At 42.8% G+C, this 27,278-nt stretch overlaps 1 protein-coding gene across 1 annotated transcript; it reads right to left on the bottom strand.

Moving 5' to 3' along the window:
• Window positions 1–362: 362 nt before the first annotated feature.
• On the bottom strand, window positions 363–26,505 carry LOC310789049 (polycystin-1-like protein 2; the record flags this gene model as incomplete). The annotated part of the gene is made up of 41 exons (XM_083650652.1): window positions 363–509; window positions 727–858; window positions 945–1,046; window positions 1,211–1,421; window positions 3,146–3,306; window positions 3,416–3,543; window positions 3,697–3,830; window positions 4,281–4,611; window positions 5,398–5,583; window positions 5,676–5,816; window positions 5,909–6,005; window positions 6,648–7,120; window positions 7,726–7,942; window positions 8,028–8,254; window positions 8,580–8,779; window positions 8,906–9,052; window positions 9,148–9,326; window positions 9,517–9,618; window positions 10,600–10,830; window positions 10,919–11,112; window positions 12,399–12,624; window positions 12,771–12,899; window positions 13,833–13,953; window positions 14,062–14,186; window positions 14,291–14,437; window positions 14,817–14,954; window positions 16,581–16,760; window positions 17,259–17,401; window positions 18,422–18,649; window positions 19,187–19,328; window positions 19,439–19,550; window positions 19,817–20,015; window positions 21,190–21,337; window positions 21,485–21,612; window positions 21,717–22,124; window positions 22,228–22,457; window positions 23,102–23,249; window positions 23,506–23,616; window positions 24,738–24,923; window positions 25,166–25,324; window positions 26,181–26,505. 41 exons carry the CDS (start codon window positions 26,503–26,505, stop codon window positions 363–365), a joined length of 7,473 nt encoding a protein of 2,490 aa, XP_083506778.1.
• Between the last annotated feature and the right edge of the window lie 773 nt (window positions 26,506–27,278).

Raw genomic sequence — 27,278 nt, 5'->3', positions numbered from 1 at the left:
CATGATGGACAGAATGATGTGCAGCTACAGCTGAATTTTCACAGAGAAAATAATGCAGACCAAATAAATGCGACACCAATTTATTTGTTCAACAAAATATACAACAGGTATATATTTAATAAAATAGCTATGTCAAGTTATGATTCTCTTTCATTTCTATACTGTCCCTTGATGTTTCAGTTTCTCGTACAATAGTGTGTTGTTGTAGGAGATAGAAATGCAAATAGACTTACACAGACCAATATATGGTCACAAAACAATAACCTCAAGGCATGAATACATCAAGCGAGCCATTACAAACAACAACAGAAGCAAAGTTGTTCTATTAAATTGCACTGGGAAATATCAGCTCTCATGAATATTCATGAAGAAATTGTTGCAAGTCCTTTATTTGTTGAGGATGAAACAACTGGGCTCAGACCATCAGCACCACGTGTCTTACATCTGAGTCCAAACAAACTGCAGAGTTTCATCAGCATCAGGTCCACAATCTCCTCCTCTTCTGATGGCTGTAGAACAGTGAAGCAAAGACAGAAAAGAGTTAGAAAAAGACATAGCTCAAGGAATTACTGGTCATCTGAAGCTACCCATAAAGTATCTTGCAATTGCTCAGGTCATTTTGTAACATGTTCTTGGGAAATAAAATAATACAAATGTAACCACAACAAGTGGTCAGTGTTGACAGCAATGACAAGACGAAAATCAGACTCGGCATGGGTGAATTACCTTGTGATGTATCTGCTCCTGACTGAATGCCACTAGGATGACGGAGATGAAGAGGTTCAGCACCACAAAGGTCATGAACACAATGCAGGAGCCAATGAGGAATGCACCAAGAACCGGATTGTAATTCAGAACCTGAGGGATTGGAGGAAGAAGTGCAGTAAATAACACTCGTATGTCATAATCTGCTATATGGCACAATGTAACTCTCTCACACTAACCTCTTCGTAGTTAAATATGCCCAGCTGCAAGCTGACCATGGTCTGAGCAGCATCCAGCAGAGTCCGATAGGAGGACAGCTTCCACCCATACATCAGATTAGACTGAGGAAAAAAAACAAAATGAAACCATCAGGAAGTTCATCTCTATGTTAATATCTACATTTGGATTTTCGATGACAAAAACGTCAATAATTCCGTTTCACTGGGTAGAGATACAGCAGGAGGAAACAGTGGTACATTGATGTTGAAAATGGGAAAGCTCTCACAGCAATGGAGTAGGCCAGGAACATGATGGTCATGACCACCAGGAAGCCGGAGATGTCGGTCCAGGCCCGCTGCAGCGTGGCGGTGATCATGTGCAGCTTGGGGTTCAGTCTCAGCAGGTGCCACAGTTTGACTGTGGCCAGCAACACCAGGAAGGCGATCAGGTAGCCCAGCACAGCGTCAGCCTTGGCCGTCTCATGGAAACTGGCATATCTGGACAAAGAGCACAGGACTCTTTTCTTAACGAGAGAGCACCCCCTTGTTTTAATTATTACTTTTTGAAAAATGTAAATTGCACGATTACAATTCTGCGCTTGGGGAGCAAATAAAATAAACTTTCGCTCACATCAACACATATTGATGTCTGTTCAGCAGAGATTAGTTCAACATAAATCTCTATAAAATAGTCAAATGTATCTGACCCATTAAAGTAGAGGGAATGCTTTTTCTTCTTCCAAAATCTATACTCAATGCAATTGGTCAGTTATGAATGTTAAAACATTTGACGAATATTGATGGGCACAGATAGGCAGAATATGCATAAACTGACAGCATAAAAGATTATTCTCACTCTAATGAATATTTTCTAATGATATATAAATTAAAATTAGGCTATTCTCCTTAAGGTTGGTGGGGTCAGGATCAAGTGTGAGGTACATTAAAAATTGTAGTTTAGCTTCTTCTTTTGTCAAGGCTAATTACAATAAAATGGAGACCACACTCAATTTAATAATCAACGTCGTATTACTTATGAAATTAAATTGATTATTATTGTTCCTGAGACCTTGGTCAGAATCGCTGCTTGTGAATCTCCCTAGATTATACTGTAGCGCTACGGTTGGACTCTAATCAGTAAAGTCATAAAGATGCATAGCCTGAAACTCTCATTTATCTGAGCAAAACAGTTGCTTTTGTTTCCAATGTTTGTTTTCATATCAAACTGCTCTGTGTCTCTTAAACAACTGCAGGAGTCAAGTTACACAGCACCCCTCTCTGCTCAGCGAGTGTCTCTCCCCTCTTGTGTTCATTTGAATATTAAACAGCCTGATTGATCGACTGCATCACTCATAATTAACTGCCAACTCCCAGATCAGTGAAAAGAGGTTTCCATCCTACATCCCTCCACCCTGGGAGGTGCTGATTGTTTGAACCACACCCGCCAACATAGAGTATCAGCTTATGGTTGCAATGTTATATATATGGGTATGTTTCATTCTCCAAACATTTCTGAACTTGATGAAGATCCAATGTAGGATCGAAACGTAATTTTTTGTCCTCAATAAACTACGGCTTGGAGTAAGTGTGCAAGTGTGCAACAAATCCACGAGAGGCCTTTTAGGAGGGCCATTCAAGCCACAAGTGGAGCCTGCAGTACCACCACGGCCCAAGAAACATCATACCGGAATGAAATGTTGGGAGCGGGGGAGTCTGGTCTGGTGCAACGCACAGGTCCTGGACCTGGTGAGACGTAGGAGGAGCCCGGACAGGGGGCAACCCACAGAGCCCAGTCCCTCCACGTGCCAGAGCCTCCCGGTCCCGGCAGAGTAGTTTCGGAGCAGCGGATTGAGTGGCCCTGTCTTTCCCTAAGAGGGCTGACCGTGGGTAGCTACTGGGATGTATGTCGGGGCTTGATCAACCCCGGCTGGGTCACCTGGGAGAGGGTGTATGATGTTGCAGTACCCGAAACATCCTATGACCCCAGGGTACATCACTGATGATACGTCCCATGTGATGTTTTGTTTTGTTTTCTCTACAGGTGCTACCTCTTTTCACTTATCTGGGAGTTGGCAGTTAATTATGAGTTAATGAAGTTATTACCAATGAAACATACTATAGTTTGTATTAGATTGACTAAAAAACATTTGACATAATGTTGCCTTCCCCCCCCATCAGATGAGTGCAAGTGTTATCCAGGGTAAAGCAGTGTTGTTTCTCACTGGTCTTTGTTGCTCTGGTAGTAGGCCATGTCCCGATTCCCCAGATAAGTCCTCTTTATGAAGACGGACAGTGCACTCCAGCTAAGAATGATGATAGAAAGCTCCAGCAGGTTCCACTTCGTCTTGAAATAAGCCCACCTCTGCTGCTTCATCAGCTTTCCCTGTCAGGAGGTGAGAGGAGTCTGTGTGAGAAGTTCTGCAGCCAACAACACCTTCTGTTATTATCCTTCTTTGTTGTGGTATTAAATTCAAAGTAGAAGAAACATCTACCTGAATAAACATGTAATAGATGATGAAGAGGAAATAGATGACTTCAGAGGCCATGACAAAGATGTGAAGGCCACCGGGCGACTGGTAAAGACGCACACTTTGCAGCTCGCTGCGGAACTGGAAAACTCCTGGAAGGATCAGAAGCGTGCCGATTACATGGCGCTTTATGGTTCAGGTTTCTGTGCAGCTCTCCTCTCATAGCTGAATATAGATGATGGCTGCGGTCTCTAGCATGAGCGTGAAATGCAGAAGATGCTCGTAGTTGAATATAGATGACTTACCTATGGCTGCAGTCTCTAGCATGAGTGTGACAATGCAGAAGAGGTTGACGTTGGCATTGTACACAGTGAACTCAACAAAGACTGCTTGGGTGTACACATCAAGCCAGGTGTTGTCAAACAGGTACTGAAGAGTTCTGCACAAACAAAAATGTGGATACATGTAAATTCATTTTCGAGTAAAAGCTAGTTCATAGCATCTTAATTCTATTATTTTGGACTGTCTTGTACAGATTGGTGACTATGGAAAAAAAAGGTTAAAACTGGAAACAAGAGTGTCAAATCTTTGTTGATGTCATGAAAACATGAATCTTGAACCTGCTTCATTGAATGGAAGACCTACTTTGTGGAGACAGGGTGGCAGGAATATGCATACAATTAGGTAGTTAATAACTCTCACCACTACAATGAAGTGAAGCTAATGTAGAAGCAAATACATATTTACTGAGTCTACAAAGTCAATATCCAATTAATTATAGAAGAAAAATATATATTTTTGTTTTAGTTTTCGAATTAATTTGTGTTGAATAGTGACATTCTTTCTATCGTAGGCTCATTTCATTCCCTTTGACTATGAAAAGGCCTACCTGCTGGAGTTTTGTGAATCTGGCCCCAGATCCACCACAAACCCCCCTCCTCTGTAGAGCATCACACTGCCCCAGATGGGGAAGGCCTTTAGTTTAGCCTGCGACCGGTATTTCCATGGGCTGCGGAGGTTCAGTGAGGTATTATTAGTCACAGAGCGGCTCCAGCCCGGACCGTAGGAGCCCAGGTCCTCCAACTCCCAGGAGTATGGAGCATGGCAGTCAGACACAGACTCCTGCATGGAGCGGGCAACGTGACAGGAGCCCTTCTGCACCCTCACCTGGCGGAGACGGGCATTACCCACAAGCTTGGAGTTTCCATCTGTGATGAATCCTGTTATGGATATTCAGGTAACAAATTACCATACATATAAAGGGAAGATGAATCTATCTTAAATAAATGTAGAATATAAAAGAGCCAGTCAATATTATTCAAGTGTAACAAAGCAGCAGAAGTATTTCAACAAATTACTTTACTATATCAATAAAGTTGTCAATTTTCAAATGTCATCAAAGTACTTGACTATAACCTATAGACGGTTTTAACTTGACAACAAAAACATTCTAAATTGAACCCCCGCTCACTTCCTGTTGCAGTGTTTGCTATGGACATAAAAGAAAAAGAAACATTCAAGTGCAGGACTGACCATTCCGTGAAAACCGTTTATACAGCTGAGCGGCGAAAACAAAAGTAACAATGTCGAGTGAATATTTCTGCAGTTTGCCGAATGCTGAGAAAAAGGAAGTGCTGTGGGGTTGCGCTCTGGTGAAAACCGTCTATAAGCAGCACCCTGTTTATTCCAATGAACGCTCAGCTGTGACTACATTTGATTCAATCGACTTAGAGGAGGTGAGGCTAAATTGCAATTTACAAATGTAATGAATGAGTTATCATCAGGTAATTACAACAGAACTTTAAGATAAGCATGAATGCCTTCTGTTCCTTTTTATCTCCAGTCACACTAATTCACCAATTGAACTCAATCATAAAAAATTAGTGCTAAGGTGAAACTTGGGAGGAATCTTTTCACTCTTTGTAGACAAATATTTGCAGATGTGGGGAAAGAGCAAAAGCAAAACAATAACTACTAACAGCTGATAACATCACAGCATAACCTACCTGGGTGCTCTCCAAAAAGATTGCTCAGCACAGTGGTGTTTGCCCAGCTGAACACGTCTTTAGCACTCATGCTGTCTGAGACCCCTCTGCTGAAGCTCTGCCGTATGTGTTGGGTCAGGAAGTATGCATTAGGGTCCCTCTGGCCATACGCCACCAGCAGCAACATCCACATAAACCCCATATAGGCTGCATCAAAAAGCAAACAACTTCTTATCTCACAATCATCGCTGCCTCCCAAATCCTGCTATATATACACATATCAAAGTGATAAGCCTTACCAAGAATCTCCCTAATGAGGGCAAAGACTTTCTGCTCTTTAATCATGTTGTTCCTCATCTTCTCGATGTCCGTGGGAGGTGGAGGCTGATAGAAGCTGCAGGTGCTGTCCCTTCTGGCTGCTCGCACTGCATCAGGATCATCTGTGAGGTTTTGTTTTTTTTAGCTTGGCGTTTAGTTTTTCCTGCACATAACGGAAGTATGGTAAATAAAAAAGAGAGTCTGGTAACAGTACCTGGGTTTCTGAGAGTATCATCTATCTGAGGCTCTCCGTACTCCTCCTGATCCACTTTCTTCAGAACAAGAGCGAAGAACGCAGCAAAACCAAGAACCTATAACGGAAAATGTGCAGTCTTCAACACCAGATGCCCCGTAAACAAAATATAGATACAGTCAAGTCAAGTCAAGTTTATTTGTATAGCCCTAATTCACAAGCATCTCTCAGAGGACTTCACAGAAAGTATGTCTAGCTAAATCTAGCTGACACAACAGTAGCAATTACAGTAGTAATAATAACAAGATTGAACAATCATATGATAGAGAAAGGCAGAGAGAAGGGGAGAAAAGGGGGACGGAATGTGGGGGAGGAGAGAACAGGGGAGGGAGGAGATTGGGAGGGAACATGGGAATGTGGGGGAGGGGAGAGCAGGGAAAGGGAGGAGGTGGGGGAGAGCAAGGGAGGGAGAGCGGGGGGAATGTGGGGGAGGAGAGATCAGGAAAAGGGAGGAGGTGGGGAGGGAGCAGGGGAGGGAGAGCGGGGGTATGTGGCGGAGGAGAGAGCAGGGAAAGGGAGGAGGTGGGGAGGGAATGGGAAATGTGGGGGAGGAGAGAGCAGGGAAGGGGAGGAGGTGGGGAAGGAGCAGGGGAAGGGGGAAAGAGGAGAGAGCAGGAAAAATGAGGAGTAACGTATATAAACTGTACATCTATGCAATGCTGGGAAGTGTATCCTGATCACATACTGTAACGTTCCTCACCTTCAGCGGTTGGGTAATAAAGAGGCTCTCGAAGAAGGAGACTACCATGGAGATGAGCCAGCTCACAGAGCGGTCTTTCCCATAGGTCAGCCCGTACATCATGGTGAAGTATCCTGAAACGCCGCTGGTTGCGATCACCAGGATCCAGCCGACAAATACAAACCACCAGGGTAGACCCCCCTGGCAGCACTTCTTGGTGTTGTCCCCATCGACGCTCTCTGCTGGACTGGGGCTGTGGGCCAGCTGCTCCCCTCCCAGGCTGGACGAGGGGAGGTGGTTCTCCAGGAGGCCCTTCATCCCCTGGACTTGCTGCATGGCCCGGTTGTAGCTGTCTGGGTTGGGAAAGCGAGAAGGTCCCAGCAAACCCAGCTCCTTCTCAACATGACGCAGCTGCCTGTACAGATACTGGCTGTTGTTGCTCCTCTTCTGAAGCCCATCCACAGTCTTTTGAGGGCTTCCCCACACACTGTTTTCTGTCCAGCACCCCCCCCCCCCCCAAAAACAACAACAACAACAACAACAACAACAACAACAACAACAACAACAAAAACAAAAACAAAAACAAAACAGACAAAAAACAAACAAACAATAATATTCAGTTGATATTAGACATTCTTCCAATATAGTATATCGTCAAAGAACACATCCAAGTTAAATCAATGGTTATGGGGTTATGAGATAATTTGGCGGATTTGTGAGATGGTTCATGGGATAGGATTTTTTGTTTTGTTTTATTTGTTAACTATACAAATGTAGAGTATCATCATGTCTATTTTTCCAGATTTTCTTCTCAAATGTTTGCCTTTTTCCTTTGAAATATGGAATCGTTTCCAGCCTCGAGTTCTCTTGATCGCCTTAAAGAAACTACCCGACAAGGGAGAATCATGCTTTAGTTGAACTGTTCACCACTGTCACCATACTGTCACCATACCACACCTGTGATGGGGTCACAAGTAGGCATCGCACCACGCGGAGTCAAATAAACCCTGCAACCATTTAAACATTTAGAGGCATGGAGCATGTCATATTTAGGAATCATGTGAGATCCAGGTGGTTCTAAGGATACGGTGCAATTTACCTTGCAGATTGACTGCGCCTAAAGTGAGGATCATCGAGCGTTCCTGCTTGGAGGCGTCTGTGTAAAACTCTCCACCTGCCCGGTTCTGCTGCCTGATGATGTCCTCCACCAGAGACAGCAAAGTGTTGATGTCCGCCTGCTGGCCGGGCCGAAGCTCCAGATGTGGCAGAGGGCTTTTCATGGCCTTTGAGAGTGACTGGGCAATTCTCTTTATGTCCTAATAACAGAGACGTGCCACCACATGAAGAGCTACAGACACGCATGGAATAGTACCATCATTTGATAGTGACTTTTGACTTTACCTTGATCACAGTGTCTGGTGTGATGTCCTTGAGCTCTTTCTGGGGGGAAGAGGTCTGTGAGGGAGACACTCGACCCGTCTTCGCCTGCTTGGAAGTGTCTGCTTTGCCAGCCTTCTCTCGGGGACGAGTGTTTCTGAAGATACTCACGATAAGGAGATTGATGGGAAACATGATGATTGAACTTTGGATTCCGATCATAACCTGTTGCCAGGTGAACTCGATATGACCTGCAACGTAAAGTGGACATGGTGGTGGTGGTGGGTTGTTTTCGCCATCATCTAGCAGTCCCCTAGTTGGCAAAAAGCTGAAATGTTGTCCATCTTTCTAGCAAATCTAGGTACATTTCAGACTTGAAAGCAGTGTCCTGTCTTGTCTGAGGTGAAATGCAAATGAACTAGACTCATATGATCAAATGTTTTATGTCCTCTTTAAAGTACAATGGGACACAATTATTTGTGGGAGATATTAGGTTCAAGTCTTACTTTTCTGTTTTCTAGTAAACTAAGCCAGTCTCCCCTTTGAAGGGGTTGTTTATACTGTATAGTTACATACCCAGGTCCATGGTCTGCTCAGAGGGGTCTGTGGGGATCCCCCAGAACATGATGCTGGTCAGCATGGTGCACAGCAGCAGAGAGAAACAGCAGGACACTCGCTGCACACGGCTGAAAGTGCTGCAGGGAGGCCGACTGATGACCGAGAACCAGATGTGGCCGTCGCGGAAATCCTTCGCTGTCTTCATGAAGAATAGATTACTAGAAAGCAGAGGAGAATAAGAAGAGGGTTGAATTCAATAATAAGAAATAAGAGAGAGAATGATACAGAACTGAGTCAAATGTCTTGCTCGTTTGTCTTTATGAGACCCATGGCTGCTCTCTTACCTGAATCTCTTCAAATCCATCTCTGTGGCAACTGGGAACACTTTGTCAAGAGTGCCTTCGCCCATATCTATGGCAAGCCAGGAGTTACACAGGAAGTGCCATTTCTGTCCAGTCTCCAGATCCTGCACCATGACTTTGTTGATATACCTGCATGAAAGTTAGAATAATCATCTACCGTTCTTTTAGTAATAATAATGCAAAAATGATCAAACTTCGAGCTAGCCCGCCCCGCTCTCCTGTACCACGCGGGGTGCGCTCCTGAGCTGTCGTGCCACAGCCTGATGCTCTGGAGCTCTCCCAGGGAAAAGGGCGTGGTCAGCAGGAACATGTCCACCCCGCCCCTCTCGAACACCGGCTTCTCACAGTCTGTCAGGTGGTGTGGCTCACTTTCCCCCTCTGTACCTAGCAGAGTGACTGTCACCTGGAACAACACATCATGAGTGGAGGTAAGTCAACATGGCCAGGAATGGCCAGAGTTGTCAGCATGCATGGACTATTGAGCCCCCTCACAGTGTTCGGTGCATATGTATTGTATACTATTTATACGTCAAGCAGGCTCGCTGTACAGACACAACAGGGTTTGGTTTGGTTTTTGGAACAAACACACTGACCTGAGAGGAGGTGGAGGCACCACGCCGATGCCCGGTGCTAATATTCAACATGTAGCGATACTCAGCCAAGGGGTCATTATCCTCAAGCACAGTTATCTTGACCTACAAGTGAATGTGAACATGTGACATTCAGGGGACATTCCTAAAATGGAAAACCCAATGACCTACATTAAATGCAACAAACCTGTGGTTTTGTAAATTCATATCCAAAACACAACCAAGGTTCAAGGTCAAGTAACTTTGACCTTGGTTTTGTATATGAATAAACAAATGTATTGTTGTTATTATTTATATATATACAGTACACTGTATATTTTTATGTATGAAATATGGACACATGCACATATGAAAGTGAAAAACCTGTATGTACGTGCATACCGCTATGTGTATGTGTGCGTGTGTGGGCGTTTTGCATGTACTGTATGTGTGCATGTCTCAGTGCAGGCATCTCAAAACACAAAATACAAATTTGTCGCTGTTGTAGTATGAGGATACAGGACAACAACAAATAGTGAGTGGAATAATTAAGTTATATATGAGGTTAAACTTTAATAAAATGTATTTCATGATGGAAGCGTACCTTCTGCATGGTTAAATCTAAGGCTACAAAAATATCGGATCCCTTATATTTTATTTAGAGTGTTTAGGATTTTTTTTTAGCAACCCTTCATTGGTACTTCAATTGGTATGGTCTGAAAATAATCTTTCAATATAAATAAATAAGTTCACAACGGATTGCTCCTTACATAATATTCTTTAATTTCAAATTGGTGCTTTGTCATATTCTTTATTCTGGCTGGCTTGTCACTGCTATCACCAGCAATTTCTCTTTTCCACAGTGGCCTCTTCTTTCCCTGCCGTGCATCTATACTGAGATGCCTTCCAGGTACGTACACACACACACACACACACACACACACACACACACACACACACACACACACACACACACACACACACACACACACACACACACACACACACGTCACACACACACACACACACACACACACACACACACACACACACACACACACACACACACACACACACACACAGAGAGAGAGTATTGAAACTCTTTACCTTAGCTGAGTCCTGGATGTCTTTCCTGCGCGCCCACACAACCACCAGCAGATAAGCGACAAAGATGGACCCCACAAAACACACCACCACAGGGTTGTTGGCGAAAGTGGCAAAAAGCTCGGCGGTGCGCGACACATCCACCAGGTTCGGCATGACGAACACAGAGCTCCCGAAGAAGGTCAAGTGGTTACAGAGGCACTGAGTGACCAGTGGTGTGGTGAGCGGGCCCACCTGTAGAAAACAAAAGCAGACAGTTACACTTTACACATCACTTCTCAAGGATGTGAGCACTGTGGCTGTGATGTGACGTTGCACTCACCCTGCAGCCGTCTTCACTCCAGGTATTCCCCGTCTCATTCCAGTACTTGCACTGGGCAGCGATGGACGTGACGGAGACGGTGGCGTTGATGGATTTGACCCCCGCCTCCACGATGGGCTTCACCACAAGATAATGCACTCCAGCTCCTCCTCCTGTTCTGTCTTTGGGGCCCAGCACCCAGGTATATTTTTCCTCTGTAATCAAAATGACAGACACATGCATGGCTATTGGCTACATGTGTTGAGCTGATCCTCTTATCTAGAGCAACTTGAATCATATGCACTGCAGGTAGGGGGGTTCAGTGTCTTGCTCAATGTCACATCACATAGCAGTTGATGGCCACACATTGGCTGTCGGGGGGGGGGGGGGGTGTGGTCATGGGTTTTATACACTTTCTGTAATGCAGCATCTAAAAGCATCAATCTTATTATCATATGGGGGACCGTGGGACAAAATCCTATCAAATGGGGGTCCGTGGTCTAATCTTTGTCAGTTTAGGGGCAGTGTTGGGGGTAACTCATTACAAAAGTAATATATTACATGTAATATATTACTTTTAGCAGTAACTCAGTAATATAACTTATTACTTATAGGATTTCAGTAATATTATACCAGTTACTTTGTCAAGTAACTCAAGTTACAAATTGAGTTACATTTTATTAAATCAAAGCACATCGCCGGCTTCCATGAGGCAGAAAAGAGCCCCAAGCATGGAAGTCACCTCCACGCGGATCTAATGCATCAAAGTCGGTCTCCTAAGCCAGACCCCCTGGCTTGGAGATCACGTCTACCCAGATAATATATCCGTATAAATCATTACAATATGCTCCCGGAAGGTGGGGATGCAATTCTCGGCGGGGGTGCAAAACTCGGCATGACACCGGGGCTGCGATGTCATTCTGCTGCTGCTATTGTTTTGGTCAAAGTAATGCAAAAGTAGTGTAATAAGTAACGAGTTACTCTACACAGAAAGTAATATTGTAAAGTAACTTATTACTTTCAAATGAAAGTAACTAGTAATATGTAGTATATTACATTTTGAAAGTAACTTGCCCAACACTGTTTAGGGGTCCCTCATGTGAAAACATTTGAGAACCACTGCACTAGTGAAACCTACAGTAGGGGTATTTGCTGGAAAGAGGGTCCCACCCACCTATCTTTATTTCACACACACACACACACACACACACACACACACACACACACACACACACACACACACACACACACACACACACACACACACACACACACACACAAACACACACACACACACACACACACACACAAACACACAAACACACACACACACACACACACACACACACACACACACACACACAAACACACACACACACACACACACACACACACACACACACAAACACACACACACACACACATACACACACACACAGCACACACACTCAAACAAATCTGAGAATGATTGAGCTTGTGACTTGTGTTGTTCTAACAGTACCTTCACTGGCATTCTCCAGAGGGAGCTGAGCGGTGGCGACGTGGTTCTGCTCACTGGGATGATCGTTATAGCCCAGCAACAGCTTGAAAGGAATGTCCTCAGAGGGCTCCACTTTCAGCACCAGTGTGACATCAGGGGAGGGAACATGAATTATTAATGTGCTGAAGTTGCCCAGGTCCAGGACTGTGCTGTTCTCCTGACTCACATCAAACCTTGGTAGGAGAATCTGAAAACCCCACAAAACACAGTCTTGTACATAGAATGATAAACCAGAAGCATTATTTTGATTTGTTTTACTAGTGCACCTACTAATAAGTATTTTAATTGTTTTTTATAACATATTTGAAGTTACATTTTTAAGAGCATTATTACCTCTATCTCATTAGGCAGGTTCTCAATAGGAATGACTGTGCCATTCGCTCTGGTGAGAGAGACGGATCCTACAGCGCCAGTGATGTTTCCCTCGCTCCAAGAATACGGATTCTTCTCAAAACTCATCATCTGTAACAAGTAATGAATGACGAGGAAGTTTGGATAAAAATGGTGTGTATGTACAGTATAGGCTGTTCTCATCAATCAATCAATCAATCAATCAATCAATCAATCAATCAACCAACCAATACAAAACAATGGCTAGAGCTGGATCAAGCTTTGGCAAACTACCGCTGACAAAACTTGGGGGAAGTATATTTTATTACTGTATATAATGTTTTCAAAATTTGATTGGCCCAAGGGGGGCGGTGGTGGGGGGTACCATTAGAGCCAAGGGGACCTTTTTTGTTACTGATTACTGGGGGTCTGCATCATTTGTGGGGGGGGGGGTGACAGTTTACTGTTGCCTTGTTTGGTACTGGAAACCGGTCCTAGGGTGCACAAACATCAGCCAAATAGTGGCTTGATGTGGGCTCTATAGTAAACAATATGGAAAATATCACACTGACAAGAACTATGTAGAGTGCTGGGAACACTGAAAAATATCCTAGTAGAGATACACTCAAAAACTTCATGCTCCATTTTCAATTAATATATTAATTGTTTTTTTTATGTATCTATTTGGTCCTTCAGACTTCATTTGACCTTTTTCACAGCAGCCATTTTGTGTCTCAGAAGGCCTCCAACTTCCAATCCATTTAGGTGTTGCAGTGCTGGGGTCCTCATTGTTTTGGTTGCACCTATGTTTATCCTAGCCTAGGTAAACCCAGCCCCCACGTGACCTGCTCTCTCAGTTCCCAGTCACTAGTGACTGAGAACAGGTCTGAGAGCAGGTCACGTGGGGGATGGGTTTACCCAGGCTATGTTTATCCTGCCTTTGAGACACAAATTAGCTGCTGTGAAACAGGTCCATTGGAAGCCTGTATACTGTGAGATGTTAGTTTCACTATTATAATATTGTTATATAAATGTATAACACATTCCCTGTGTGCACAGACTTACTCTCACATCCACTGGCTCCTCTGGAGAAAGGACATGAGCAGGCAGTGAAGGGAAGGAGAATCTGGGGGAGGTGTTCTTCTGGACATTAATGTTCTGCAGCTGCATGGCTTCAGGAGACACTCTGCAGTGCAGAAGGCAGGATCAAAATAAAGAGATGCTGAAAGTTGACACTACCTTGTTTTATTCTCAGGTACGTACTTTAGCAAGTCTCATATATCTCTTCCAGTACCTGTTGACATACACACTGATCTGACCAGTGTTGATGATGGCAGGGTCTCCGTTGAGCGTTTTCCCATTCAACAGTGCACTCTGAACATTGCTCATTCCAGTAAGAAGAAAATCAGAGACTTTTTTCTGAGGAAAAATATATTGCATGTTCAATGAGGTTGCTGGCAGGAGGATGAAAACCAGAATAAGTGTTGTTAGCACTGCAGTCAGAGTGACAGTTGTGTCCTTACAGTCGATGAAACATTCAAGATATTACTGGCTGCCTCGACGATTGGCGCAGCTGCCTCCGCCACTTCTCTGTCATGCCTGCCGTCCTGATGAACATTGATGGAGTTGAGGGACGAGCTCAGGTCTGCCAACAACGAACTCGCTTCTTCCTGGAGATAAAACGCAATAACGGACAGGATCATGGTTGATCATATGGATATATACCTCTTTCCTAACCCAATAGCCAGAAAACTATTATTAGTTTACTCTCAAAGTGTTTTTTAAATTGTTATGATGACTGAGCCATATTTTCTATGAATTTGTACTTAATACAAAAGGCCAATAAAGTATTTCTCCAACTTTATTTTAGTTCATCCTGTCCTCTTCTAAACTTTGTCCTGTTCTAAACTTTTCAAATGGGCTGTTTGTATTGCAATCCCTTATCTTTCCTGAACGGAGTGGACATTTGAAATTTCAAATGTATTCTCCCCATATTTTTGACAGCATTCTTCAAAACATCGATTGTTGATGTGATTGTATGCACTGTACCTGAGCAGCAGGGCTGAGCTCATCTGATCGCTGGGTGAGTCCTGCCACAGCTCTGGCCGTCACTTGCACTTCCTGAGTTGTGTTGCTGGGGGAGTCCAGCAGAACACTGGTCATCATGGTCAGCATCTGCTCTCTTAGCTGAAGACGGAACCGTGAGAACAATAAAATCTGTAAACCTTGCAAACATTCAAGTCAAGTCAAGTCAAGTCAAGTTTATTTGTATAGCACATTTCATACACAGAGGCAATTCAATGTGCTTCACATAAAATGGTTGACAGGAAAATAAAAGAATAGAAGAGAATAACATGGACATTTAAAAGCATCACCACAACAAAACTTTTTTTTTTTTTTTTTTAAGGGTATAAAAAGTGCATTAAGCAACAGGCGCAGCAGTTGCAAAAAGAGCTAAAAACTTATAGAGGAATAGACTATATAAGAAACATGACTAGACACACATATGATAGTGATTGAGAAATAGCTGTCAGCAGTTAAAAGCGACGGTAAACATAAAAGTCTTTAGTCTATTTTTAAAAAATAAGTAAGGTTGGGGCAGATCTGAGGTTTTCAGGCAATTTGTTCCAGCTAGCAGAAGCATAGTGGGTAAATGCGGCCTTCCTATGATTTGATTTGATCCTAGGGACAGTTAATAAGCTGGAACCTGCTGACCTAAGAGTTCTAGACGGTTCGTAGCGTGGGAGCAATTCAGCTATGTATTTAGGGCCTAGGCCATTAAGTGATTTATAGACTAATAACAGTATTTTAAAATCTATTCTATGACACACTGGCAACCAGTGTAAGGACTTAAGAACTGGAGTGATATGATCAGCTTTCTTAGTCTTCGTTAGAACTCTAGCAGCAGCATTCTGAATGAGCTGAAGTTGCCTAAGTTCTTTTTTGGAGAGACCAGAAAAAAGGCTATTGCAGTAGTCTAACCTACTGTAGATGAAGGCGTGAATTAGTTTTTCTAGATCCTGTCTGGACATGTAGCCCCTAATTCTTGCTATATTTTTAAGATGATAAAAAGCTGATTTTCTGATTGACTTAATGTGGGAGTTAAAGTTGAGATCGGAATCAATAATAACGCCAAGATTTTTGACTTGATCCTTAGGCTTCAGGGATCGAGACTCAAGGCATGCAGTGATTTTAAGCCTTTGTTCTTTGGGACCAAAGACGATCACCTCTGTTTTGTCTTTGTTTAGCTGTAGGAAATTCTGGCACATCCAGTTATTTATTTGATCAATGCACTGGCACAATGATTCTATGGGAGCATAGTCAGCTGAGGAAAGAGTTATATACAACTGAGTGTCATCTGCGTAGTTATGATAGGCTACTTTGTTTCTTTGCATAATTAGGCCTAGAGGGAGCATATAAAGGTTGAAGAGAACGGGCCCCATAATGGATCCTTGAGGCACCCCACAAGTCATCCTAGTTAGGTCAGATGTGTAATTGCCAATGGAGATGAAGTACTTCCTGTCTTGAAGATAGGACCTGAACCACTGGAGGACCGTACCCAAAAGCCCAACCCAGTTTTCCAGTCTGTCCAATAAAATTGAGTGGTCAACAGTGTCAAATGCAGCGCTAAGATCCAGTAGCACTCGAATCGAATTGTTGCCTGAGTCTGTGTTCATTCTAATGTCATTTATGACAGAACAATATATACACAGAGTATGATCTCTATGATCTCAGTATGATCTCTATGATTTCATCTATGATGAGTATGATCTCAGTCTCGATACTTTCAATCCCACGACTGCCTTCCATTACCTTCTTCCTCGCATCCTTCTGATCTTCATTAGATTCCATGTTCAGCATATCAGACACAGAGGTGAAGATCTGTCCGAGAGCTTCTCCAGAAAGCAGGCCTTGCTGCTGCAACTGAGTGACAGTATCCTTCACCACCGACTGGAGAGCCTTCACTGAGTCACTGGAGTTGCTTTTCCGTACCTTGGGGAAAATAAATAACCACAAATAACCACATCCTGTTTTCCTGATAAGTAAGTTCTATGTCAACTTATTGTTGTGGTGTGCCGGGTGTGGCCACTAGGGGGGGAGGCATCTATAAGTCCGTATGTCCTCACGAAAGAAAGCAAGAGAGGCCAGGTTGCCGAAGGAAAGTGGCCAGGTCGCCAATGATGTCATAGTTATATGTCCCCACGAAAGAAAGCAAGTGTATGCCAGGTCGCCGATGATGTCACAACGATGACACCAAGCAATTGTGATGTGATCAGTGAGTGATGTCATCAGTGATGTCATCAGCGATGTCACTCAAGTGATGTCATTGCAATTGTGATGTCATCGGTGATGATGTCATCAGAGAGTGATGTCATCAGTGATAATGTCATCAGTGATGTCACTCGAGCAATTGTCAGCCCCTAATAGCATCAAAGCCACGCCATTAGACTCCACTTGTTCAAGACACATGATTACTGGCAGATGACCAACCTGAGTGGCAATAGTTGTGGTTGTCTTCTTGTCTCCATTTTTCACCGTCACCACAACAGACAAACTGTACTTGTTGTTCTGATCTCCGAGAGGGAGGAAGACAGACTTGACTTCATTTGCAGAACTGCAGCGCAGATGTTTGCCTGAAAGACAAGCGAGACAATTTGGTAAAACAGCCTTTATGACTTTTCAATTATTGATCTGTATATGGTTTGCAAAACAGCAGACAAAGCATCACAATTAATTTCAGAGTTCAGACACAAATTGTTTTATAGAAAAGAACATCTCCAATGGTAAATCATCATCAATAGAGTCACTTTACATTTACATGAGATGAGATGCTCTTATAATAATGCCCAGCAGCAGGTTAGAGTTATTACCAACATTAAAAGCAAACAACATGTAAACGCACCTCCTAAACGAGTTCAATACTGTTTTCAGATAATTTCCTGAAGAAGAGGCAGCCTTCACTCTCCTCAGCAACTACTTTCTTTCTACAGAGGATTTTTTGTCTTTGTACTCTGCCTTTTCACTGACTCGAGACTTGAATTGGTCTCTTCTCTAGAGCCTGCTCCATTTCTAACCATTTCCAATCACTTCCAGTTAACTTCTCCGTTAACGCTTATTCACGTCTTGGATAGTCATTCTTCTGCCTCTCTCTCCATTAACCCGGCTGCTATCCTGGTCTCACCTTACTGTCTCTAATCAACATCCTCTCACTACTGCCTCTCCACTCCCTCACCGCACTCATTCTGTCTTTACCCTGACTTCACCACTCTCACATTTCTGCCTGCCCTTCTCTGTGTCCTTTCCTCCAGACCTGTTCGTTCCTGCCCACCGGCCCGTTGACTGTCTCAGACCTTCTAAATCAACGATTAACGCCAACTCGCCTCACTCAATCTATCCCTCTCGCTTTCAGTCTCACCTCTCCTCTTTCTCTTTATCTGTCTTGGCTACTTTAAGCAACGTGCTACCATTTGAGACTCCAGTTAAAAATGGGAGTTGCTTCTAACACAAGGGAACTTCAGTCTAGCTCCCTTTCTTCCCCCTATCTTCTCCTCCTGCCTCTCTTATTCATTCGTTTAGATTTGTTCTACTCTGAAAGAAGGCATTTCATTTGTATTATGTGATTGAAATACAGATGCTCATGCAAACATCCTCACCGCTGTCTGTTTTGAAGCAGTAAAGGCAGCCTGTGGAGCAGAAGGCGCTTGCTGTGCAGCTGATGTTGAAAGCATCCAGCACTGTTCCTGACAATGGGGAGATGCTACACGAAGGCGGGCTGGGGGTCATAGGTGGGCCAGTAGTCACTTCTGAGGTTGCAGCTGGTTCAGTCGGCATGGCACCTGCTATCAGAATAGTGTACCTGGCATAGCCCGGCTCATTCTTGCCTGCACAAAAGATGCGTTTTTAAATCAATCTACGGTATTATATTTTTGCAAGTCTTGCAACGAGGAAAAAGAGAGGTGAGAATAATTTCTCATCAAGAGCTGTTGGTCATGAAATTCTTAAGGGTATATCAGCACATTTTCAGGGTCAGAACTGTTAGCAGTACAAATTTGGATGTAAGAACTCACTCTGTAAAGTGACTGCTGGGTCTGTCCCTCATAGACTGCCTATGAATGTTATACACTGCGTCGATAACTGGGACCTGAATAGCAAATAGTTTTGGTCTTGTTTACAATGGAAACATCTTTAACTCTCATGGTGCTGTGTGCTGAAAGTGAAAGACATTTCAGTTTTAGCAAAGAAAGTTCTGGGATTCTACCATATGACAAGCGTGGAAACCACAACCCTGATGCTTACTCATGCTTATAAATTGTGATAGTTGTGATTAAGCTGTACAAGATCATTGGAATATTATTAATTATGTTTTTTTTTGTAATGTTAAAAAAGAAAAAAGAAAAAGCTTTGTGAAGAGAACACACCATAAGCAATCACGGTGATGTTGTCCAATGCATCCATTGCCTCTATTAGATGTTGGCTCTCCACTGTGTATTCAGTGCTACCATCCTGCTTCTCAATAAGCGGCCTCCTTCCTGCACTGGTGTAACAGTCTTTGAGGTCGCCCTAGAGGGGAAATCATCAGTTAATATAAGCTGTGATGTTTTTTATAGTTCTTTGGCACATGAATGGTCTGCCAGAGGTAAGAGTCCATTCAAGTGGAGTTTTGGACTTACTGTTAAAGGTTTGGGGTCCTCAATATACCAAACGATGTCTGGGCAGGTCGTCACACAGCTCAGTGTTAACTTTACGTGGTGTTTCACATTTATTGGGCTGCAATTATCACAGCTGCAAGGGTGGAAGTCAATGTAAATCATACAACCATAATCTAAACCAGTTATCATCATAATTTAGAGTAATGAGTCAATTAGTAAATTTAGTTCATTTTCCTTGGCTAACCAAATGTCTGACTAAATTTCGACATCTTAATTGCATGAGGTTGTTAGCCACCTATTTGTAAGGGATTATCAACGTATCAACGTAAGCACGTATGAAACCCTACGAAATAATTATTTTGAGGCTATATTAATATTTCATGAGTGGTCCCATTTTACCTGATGGTGACATCTGGGAATTCCTCTGGAGTAACAGTGATGCATTGAGAAACCGAAGTAAGCTCAAGCGATTTCCTAAACCAAGTCATTTTCCGCACAGTTACATTGTATTTGATCATCTCAAATGGATCTGGAAGGCAGTCTCTCTCGATGACATGAGTTTGGTCCTTTGTCATATTTTTGCATTTGCAGTTTCCTTCTGTATGGATAAAAACAGAGGGAAATCTTTAAAATAGAACAACAATAAACTTACAGTAGCAGTCTTATAAAAGTTACACACTGAATCATCATTATACTCACTGGAATAATGTTAGGGGATTTATTTATTTATTAAGTTTCATATAAACATTTTGACCCCATTGGGTCTTCATCATGTCAGTCAGATTCAAAGAAAGTCAGTGCTGCTTCCCTGTGCTTCAGGGTGACTTTTATGGGAGTCTGCATATTACAAGAGAGGGGCAAAAAACCAGCACTCAAAATAATTCCTTTTGGTTGTTTTATTTACCTTCAAGCAAGATGACAATGTACGTTTCGGCGTGGAGCCTTCCTCAGCAGAACTTTTGCTAGGTTGCTTTCTTTAGGGGGTGCGTCGGGTGGATGTGCTGTGGGTTCACGCATGATGCTCTTGCACTGTAAGGCAGTGTGGGAGCGTCATGTGTGGACCTGCAGTATCTCTATCCGATGCATTCACTTATATGCATTTTATTATGTATTTTTCTAATTCTATTTTAAATATTTTCTTACTGATTTTTGTTATTCTAATATGTTGACTTTTCATCTGTGCTTATTTAACACAAGTGTGGCCATCCAGCCTCATTCTTCTCGTCTGCAAAACATTATTGCATTCCTGCTGTGTAATATATACAGACTTATATACAAGTATACTGTTTAAAATTGTACCTTTATCTCTTTTTTGATATTCTCTGATGTTTTTGATATTATATTCATTGCTATTTTATGTTGTGAGATATTTCCTAGTACTTGATAATGTAATTGATTGTATTTCCGGTTTGACACTATTTATACGTCATGTCCGTCTTCTGTCAGCACAATGCTGAGGAAGGCTCCACGCCGAAACGTACATTGTCATCTTGCTTGAAGGTAAATAAAACAACCAAAAGGAATTATTTTGAGTGCTGGTTTTTTGCCCCTCTCTTATTATTTTTTGAGCCGTGCACCGTAACTTTTTGAAACTTTTGAGAGTGCTCACCAGTCGTGACTTCTAGTCACTGACTATTTGGACAAGTCTGCATATTACAGCCTATTTAGAATATTATTACTATTATAGCATTGGATGCACATACTCACATTAGTTATGGTTATAACTCTTATAAATGATAAAATGGTGGAAAAGGAATTGTTGTGCCACTTACCACATTTCCATTCAAATGTGTTCCCTTTGATGGTTAATGATCCTGTTCCATTTACCCCCAGTGTGACACTCTGTGTGTAGTCAGTTACAGTGTCTGGAGTAGCAACGATTTTCAAGTCATAAGATCCAGGAACTCTCATATTACCTGTCTGAATATGAAAATGTCAGCACAATAGATTGGCCTGGCTATGACTGAATTATTTAGAGACCTATTTATACCAATATATGAACAATTCCATCTCTTACAATAATTAAAAGTCTGTGAAAAGTCTATCTGCTGATAATGTCCTACATACTTCATTTCCTTGATTGTCCAGAGAAAAGTCAGAGTAATTCTGGCAAGCATGTAGTATGTTTTCCAGGTCCACGTCCACGTCAATGGCAGAGAAGGCGTTCACGGCTCGTAGTGTCACATTCAAAGGTCCTTTACCAAAACAGTTTGTATTTAAGAGTATTCAGCACGTAACATTTACTGTTGGTGTTTTTTTCTTTCGTTTTTTATTATAGTATGGCTTAAGTTGTGGTTACCTTCAATTGGGTTGGAGAAATGATAAGTCTGTAAGCTGCCATTCAGCATGTCCCTGGTGTCAGAGAGAGAGTCGCTGCCTCCAGCCAGAGAGAAGAGGAGCTGCGCTGGGGCTCCTCTGTCCAGGGAAACACCGATGATGAGATCAGAGTCTGGACACTCTCCTTCCTCTGATATGACTGAGGCCTGCAGGCCTGCAACAGGCTCCAGCAGACACACCTGCAGCTCTGTGGATGCTCCATCGGTCGTGACCATGTTAGACGCATGCAAAGTCAGATTGTGACAGCCAGGTCCAAGCTGCTCCACCACCTCGACACTCACTGTAATATTGAGGCGGGTGGTTCCTCTGTGCACTGATGCATTTGCAACCAAAACGTCCCCAATTTGGATTCTGTAGGTCACATCTGTACCTATATGGCAGCAGAAGAAAATAATCGAATCAATCAAGAATGTACTCATAAATGGGAAAATTGGAAATGTTAATTTTTCAGCTAACTGACCTACAGTACCCACCTGCCTTTACATCAACCTGGATTTGAAAAGGGCTGCCGTAAAGGGCTTTGCATTTAGTGCCATCTGTTGACAGGTTCCTGCTATAGCACCTGATGACACCAAACTCTCCAACGGGCTCCTGGATGGTGATGGTTCTCTGAGCTGTAACATGCCAGTCACTGGTGGTGCATTCCACTCCAACGGTGAAAACACCTGGATGGCTGAACTTGTGAATCACACTGCTCTCCAGCCTGGGAGAGAGGTCAAGTGAAGGTCAAGTTTAAATGGAATGGAAGACATGGTAGATATAATCAGATCCAAAGGGGTCAGTGAATGTTATGCATGTATATGTACCCTTTTAAGTATTCTCCAATGGGTTCTGTCAATTGAAATACTGTCTTATAAGTGTCTGTATATAGATCCAGTGATATCTGTCTATCTTCTAACCCAGGTTTCTCAACTGGTGAGTCGGGACCCAAACGCGGGTCGCGGGGCCGTTTTGAGTGTGTCACGGACGGACGCCCGTGGGGAAAAAAGATCCAAATATCCCCAAATGTTGTTGTCTCGACTTGTTTTAGTGAAAGAATTCCGATTGTTGAAACTTGATGAGCATCACCTGTAATTCAAAATAAGTATTTTTACTTCATTGGGTTTTTAGCGCTAGTTGCAATTCTGTTGCACTTTTTTTGTTTATCTCATGTTTTTAACAGTGTGTGAAGGCATTGTGTATTACTGCACTATTTTTTGTTCAATACATTTGAGTGGTATAAAAAAAAATCTGAAATTCGGGTGGCGACTTAATGACTGAGGAAAAATGTAAGTACTGAGGATAGACCAGTTGAGAACCACTGTTCTAACCCATCAACAGTTAAATGTTTTGCAAAATACTGCTCACTCCTCTGGGCTGTATGAGTCAATGATGTGGCCGTCTCCAGCATTCAATGTGCAGGTGAGGTTGCCCTGGAATGGATGAAGGAGCCACTTCACAGTGATAGTGACGTTGTCAAAGACTGCAGCCAGTTTCCTCATCAGCAAGTGGAGTCCTGAGAGAGAGAAAGAGCAACCCGTGTGTGTGAGCTGATGAACTGATCTGTGACTGTCATTGATTATAATGTTATTACAATGACCTGACATTTTCCTACAAAGATGACCATGTGGTGATGTACCAGAATACTATGAATGAATTCGCTGAATAAATAACTGTATCTTTGATTTCTGCTCTTGTAATTACATGCAGTATCTGAGAATTAGACATGGTGGAAGATAGTGAAAGAAAGCAGGGCGAAGTGTGGATCTGACCGTCTTTGCAGCGATACTCAACAGACAGGTAACTTCCTAGCGCAGGGCAGGGTTCACCAAAAGAGCTTAGATCTGCTACAGCCTGGCACGTTTGTCGTCCATGGCAATGGCCTGGAATGGTACACAAATAAAGGGGGTGATGACCTCGCCTTGTGTCAAACCTACACTATTGATTGTAGTGACCTTGTGAATATTGTTTTTATAACATCTTAAATGTAATCACAATTCACTAAAATAATATCGCTGGTGTTTCAATCACTTTCGGTAGTACATAACATTTTGCCGAGGATGAAATACCAACTATTTGCTTGTTGAATAGAGAGGCAAAGTGAACGTCACTTCCTGCTTCAGCACTGTACCAGAGATTTTCTTCCACAATTTATTTTCCCATAGACATTTCATAAAATGCTTATAAAAATAGTTTTACTTGGTCAAACCAAACGGTTCAGCTATATTTAGACTCGAGAGGGACCATAGAACATTTCACTCGGACCAAGACTTAAAAAAAAACATCGAACTTTTATTTTTATTTTTTTAATACACGATTCTTTTTACGTTTTGGTCCGAGTTAAATGTTATGTGGTCTCTCCTGTTTCTAAATATAGCTGAACCATTTGGTTTGACCAAACAAAACTATTTTTATAAGCATTTTACGAAATGTCTATGGAGAAATAAATGGCGGATGAAAATCTCTGGTACAGTGCTGAAGTAGGAAATGACGTTCCACTTTGGCTCAAGAGCCCCTCGACCATAACTAATCCCAGAATGTGAGAGTAAATTTACTCCACAACCACAACCCATCTATTGAGTTCAGGAAGGCCTAATGTCTTTCCTCCTACCTAGAGTAATCCTCGTGTCCACAGTGGACAAGCATGGTTTTTGTGTTTAACACAAAGCACAAAACAAAGACATCTCTTGTGGCGATTTTAGGTAGCTGTTAAGTAGCTGGCTTTCCATTAAAGCAGCTTCTAAGCTAACAGATATTTTACTATGGAGTAATGATCTATATAAACAAACCAAAAAACAAAATTATCCATCTTTCTTATCATTTGCATTTAAGTAAGTCAAATAAATGACCCATTACAGAAGTAACCATATCCATCAAACATACATTTTTGCTATATTTGTATCGTATCCACTATTATGTTGATTGAACACAAGTGCAAAGATGACAGATTTTACATTTAACAGATATAAAAAGATAAGATTAATGAAAATAAATATAATAATACCTGTTACTGAATCGACAACATCGATCCAGCTGCACTCCTCCTGGGCAGATGCCGGTGAGGCCGCAGTGGAGCGGCAGTAGTGAATTGTTTTACGGCCGTAGAAGCTGTCGTCGATCTCGATAACTTGACCAGAGCCACATTGCAAAGTAGCATTTTGCCCGTCGCACGCAATCGATCTCCCCGAATCTGAGAAAAACACATGCACAATGTTTTTAAGCTGAAATAGATTTAACACCATACACACACACAAGCGCACACACACACACACACACACACACACACACACACACACACACACACACACACACACACACACACACACACACACACACACACACACACACACACACACACACACACACACACACACACACACACCATTTAGATCATAAATAATAATAATAACATAATAATTTAGAAAGGCATACCAAACTGGCATATGAAGTTCAGTTCCTGGCTACAATTCCCTGTTGCTTCCCACTGGAAGCCTGAACGTCTCAGGATGTATCCACAGCCTGCTCCTGCGTCTGGGCTGTTCACCCAGTTATTATAGCTGATATCCGAGCCATCCAGCCAGGAGAGTGAACCTGAGAATAGGCCAAACATTACACACAATAACTCATTTCAGTGATGAGACATTAATGACACATCTGTTCCTATCCTCATATTCATTCAAGCAATATGCTGCAGGAAATATTATCCGAGCCATCCAGCCAAGAGAGTGAACCTGAGAATAGGCAAAACATTTACAACAAACTTGTTTCAGTGATGAGACATTAATGACACCTCTGTTTCTATCCTTGTGTTCATTCAAGCAAATGATGCTGAAGGAAATATGATCACTACAGATGTTAAAGGACATGGTCATTCTTCCACTTCTTCTCGTCGGCGTCACCGATGGTTAGAGGTGCAATTGAGGGATGTCATAAAAAACAAGAAGGCAATCTAGAGAATGAATGATAAAGCCTGGCTCTTTGTGTCGGGAAATAAAGGATCGTTTGTAAATCAGCCCCCTTGACAGCAAGCCCATTGAAAAGCCCAAGAGTGAATGAGAAGTATCTCTCATCATGCCTGCTGCTTGAGGGAGATATCCTGCGTGTGTGCCTGCCTGCTAACAATAGTCAGTAAACAAACTCATTAGATCCAGGCTGCCTAATGAGATAGTTGCTGAGACAATAATCTCTATATTCCTGGAATGTATCAATTTTGTTGCGATATAATCATAGATCACAGAGATTTTTTAAATTAGGCCTACATACATCCTACAAAACACAATTAGCTGTTGAAATGGCACGGTGCAGTTCATTTTTAAACAGTGCAAAAATGCAACTAGCCATATAATCACTATGAAATACCCCCGAAGGCCCAAATAATCTGTATGAAGTCACTGGAGGTCATGATTATGATTTCCTCTGGTTCTCTGGGGTCTGCCCGCCCACTCACCCTCCGCAGCGGCAGAGTCGAGCGTCAGGTTGGGAGAGGCCGGCGCCAGGCCGAGCCACCAGTCCCTCTGCGGCTCCAGGTGCTTCTGTAGGAACTGCTGAGTTTCATCGTTCAGGATGAAGGCGAGGTGTCCTCCGCCCTGCTCGCACCAGCCCTGGGCACTGAGGAAGGAGCGCTGCAGACCCACAAACTCATAGCAGGAGCCGTCCAAGCCCTCCTGGTTCTCTGGGCAGGAGGACGGAGCCTCTGTCTCGTCCTCGGCGCAACAAGTCCAGCTGAGGGAGAGAACGGTCAAAATCAGCACAGGAAAAGCAGAGCTGTCCATCGCTCCCTTTGCACCTGGACACTGATAGACTCAGTCTGGTAGCATCGCGTCTTTAAACAGGACCCTGACGTCAGCAACTCTGATTCTAATCTGCCTTTTAGGACCATTTCTGACATTAGGATGGCCTCCTGCATGGCGGCCTGTCTGTCTTTGTTGTCTACATAACTCCTGTGCATGAACAAAGCTGAGGCCTCAGCCTGTAGAGAATAGAGACGAGATCCCACTGTCAACAGCCTCTAATTGCTTCTCTGCCTCACTGCACAACCTGCAGAGAGAGAGATAAGCTTTTCATTTAGACCCATTATAGCTTGAAGATGTCAATCAGAACTTTAAAAGTAAAACACACAGACACACACAGACGCACACACACCCCTTGGTGTTTTTAACCGAGGCTTCACACATTCGACTACCCTGTTGAGAGTAATATTTTGAAGTTTTTGGTAGGCAAGTAAGTGTTGGAGTATTATTGTGATCATCAACACCACCAGAACTTCACATTGTTGTTGAGTCAGCTCTTCTCACCTGCAGCCTGCTTTTTCTCTCTCTCTCCATTAAATCCTATCTTCTCAACCTGTACAGTGTTTACTGGTCAAAACCCCAAAACAGTCCAGTTTGTGGGAAAGATGAATAACTTTGAAAAGCTCCATTATTAGAGAAAATATTGACACCTGCATGTGTCCTAAATTCGACCAAGTGGTGCAAAGACGTAGGCTAATTAAGGATTCATATCCAAATAGACATGGTTTAGATTTTAGGAATGTATATTTCTTTGT

Source organism: Poromitra crassiceps (assembly GCF_964638095.1).
Source record: "Poromitra crassiceps genome assembly, chromosome: 14".
In the NCBI taxonomy this organism is placed as follows: Eukaryota; Metazoa; Chordata; class Actinopteri; order Beryciformes; family Melamphaidae; genus Poromitra; species Poromitra crassiceps.
This window is presented reverse-complemented; position numbering and strand designations above follow the sequence as displayed.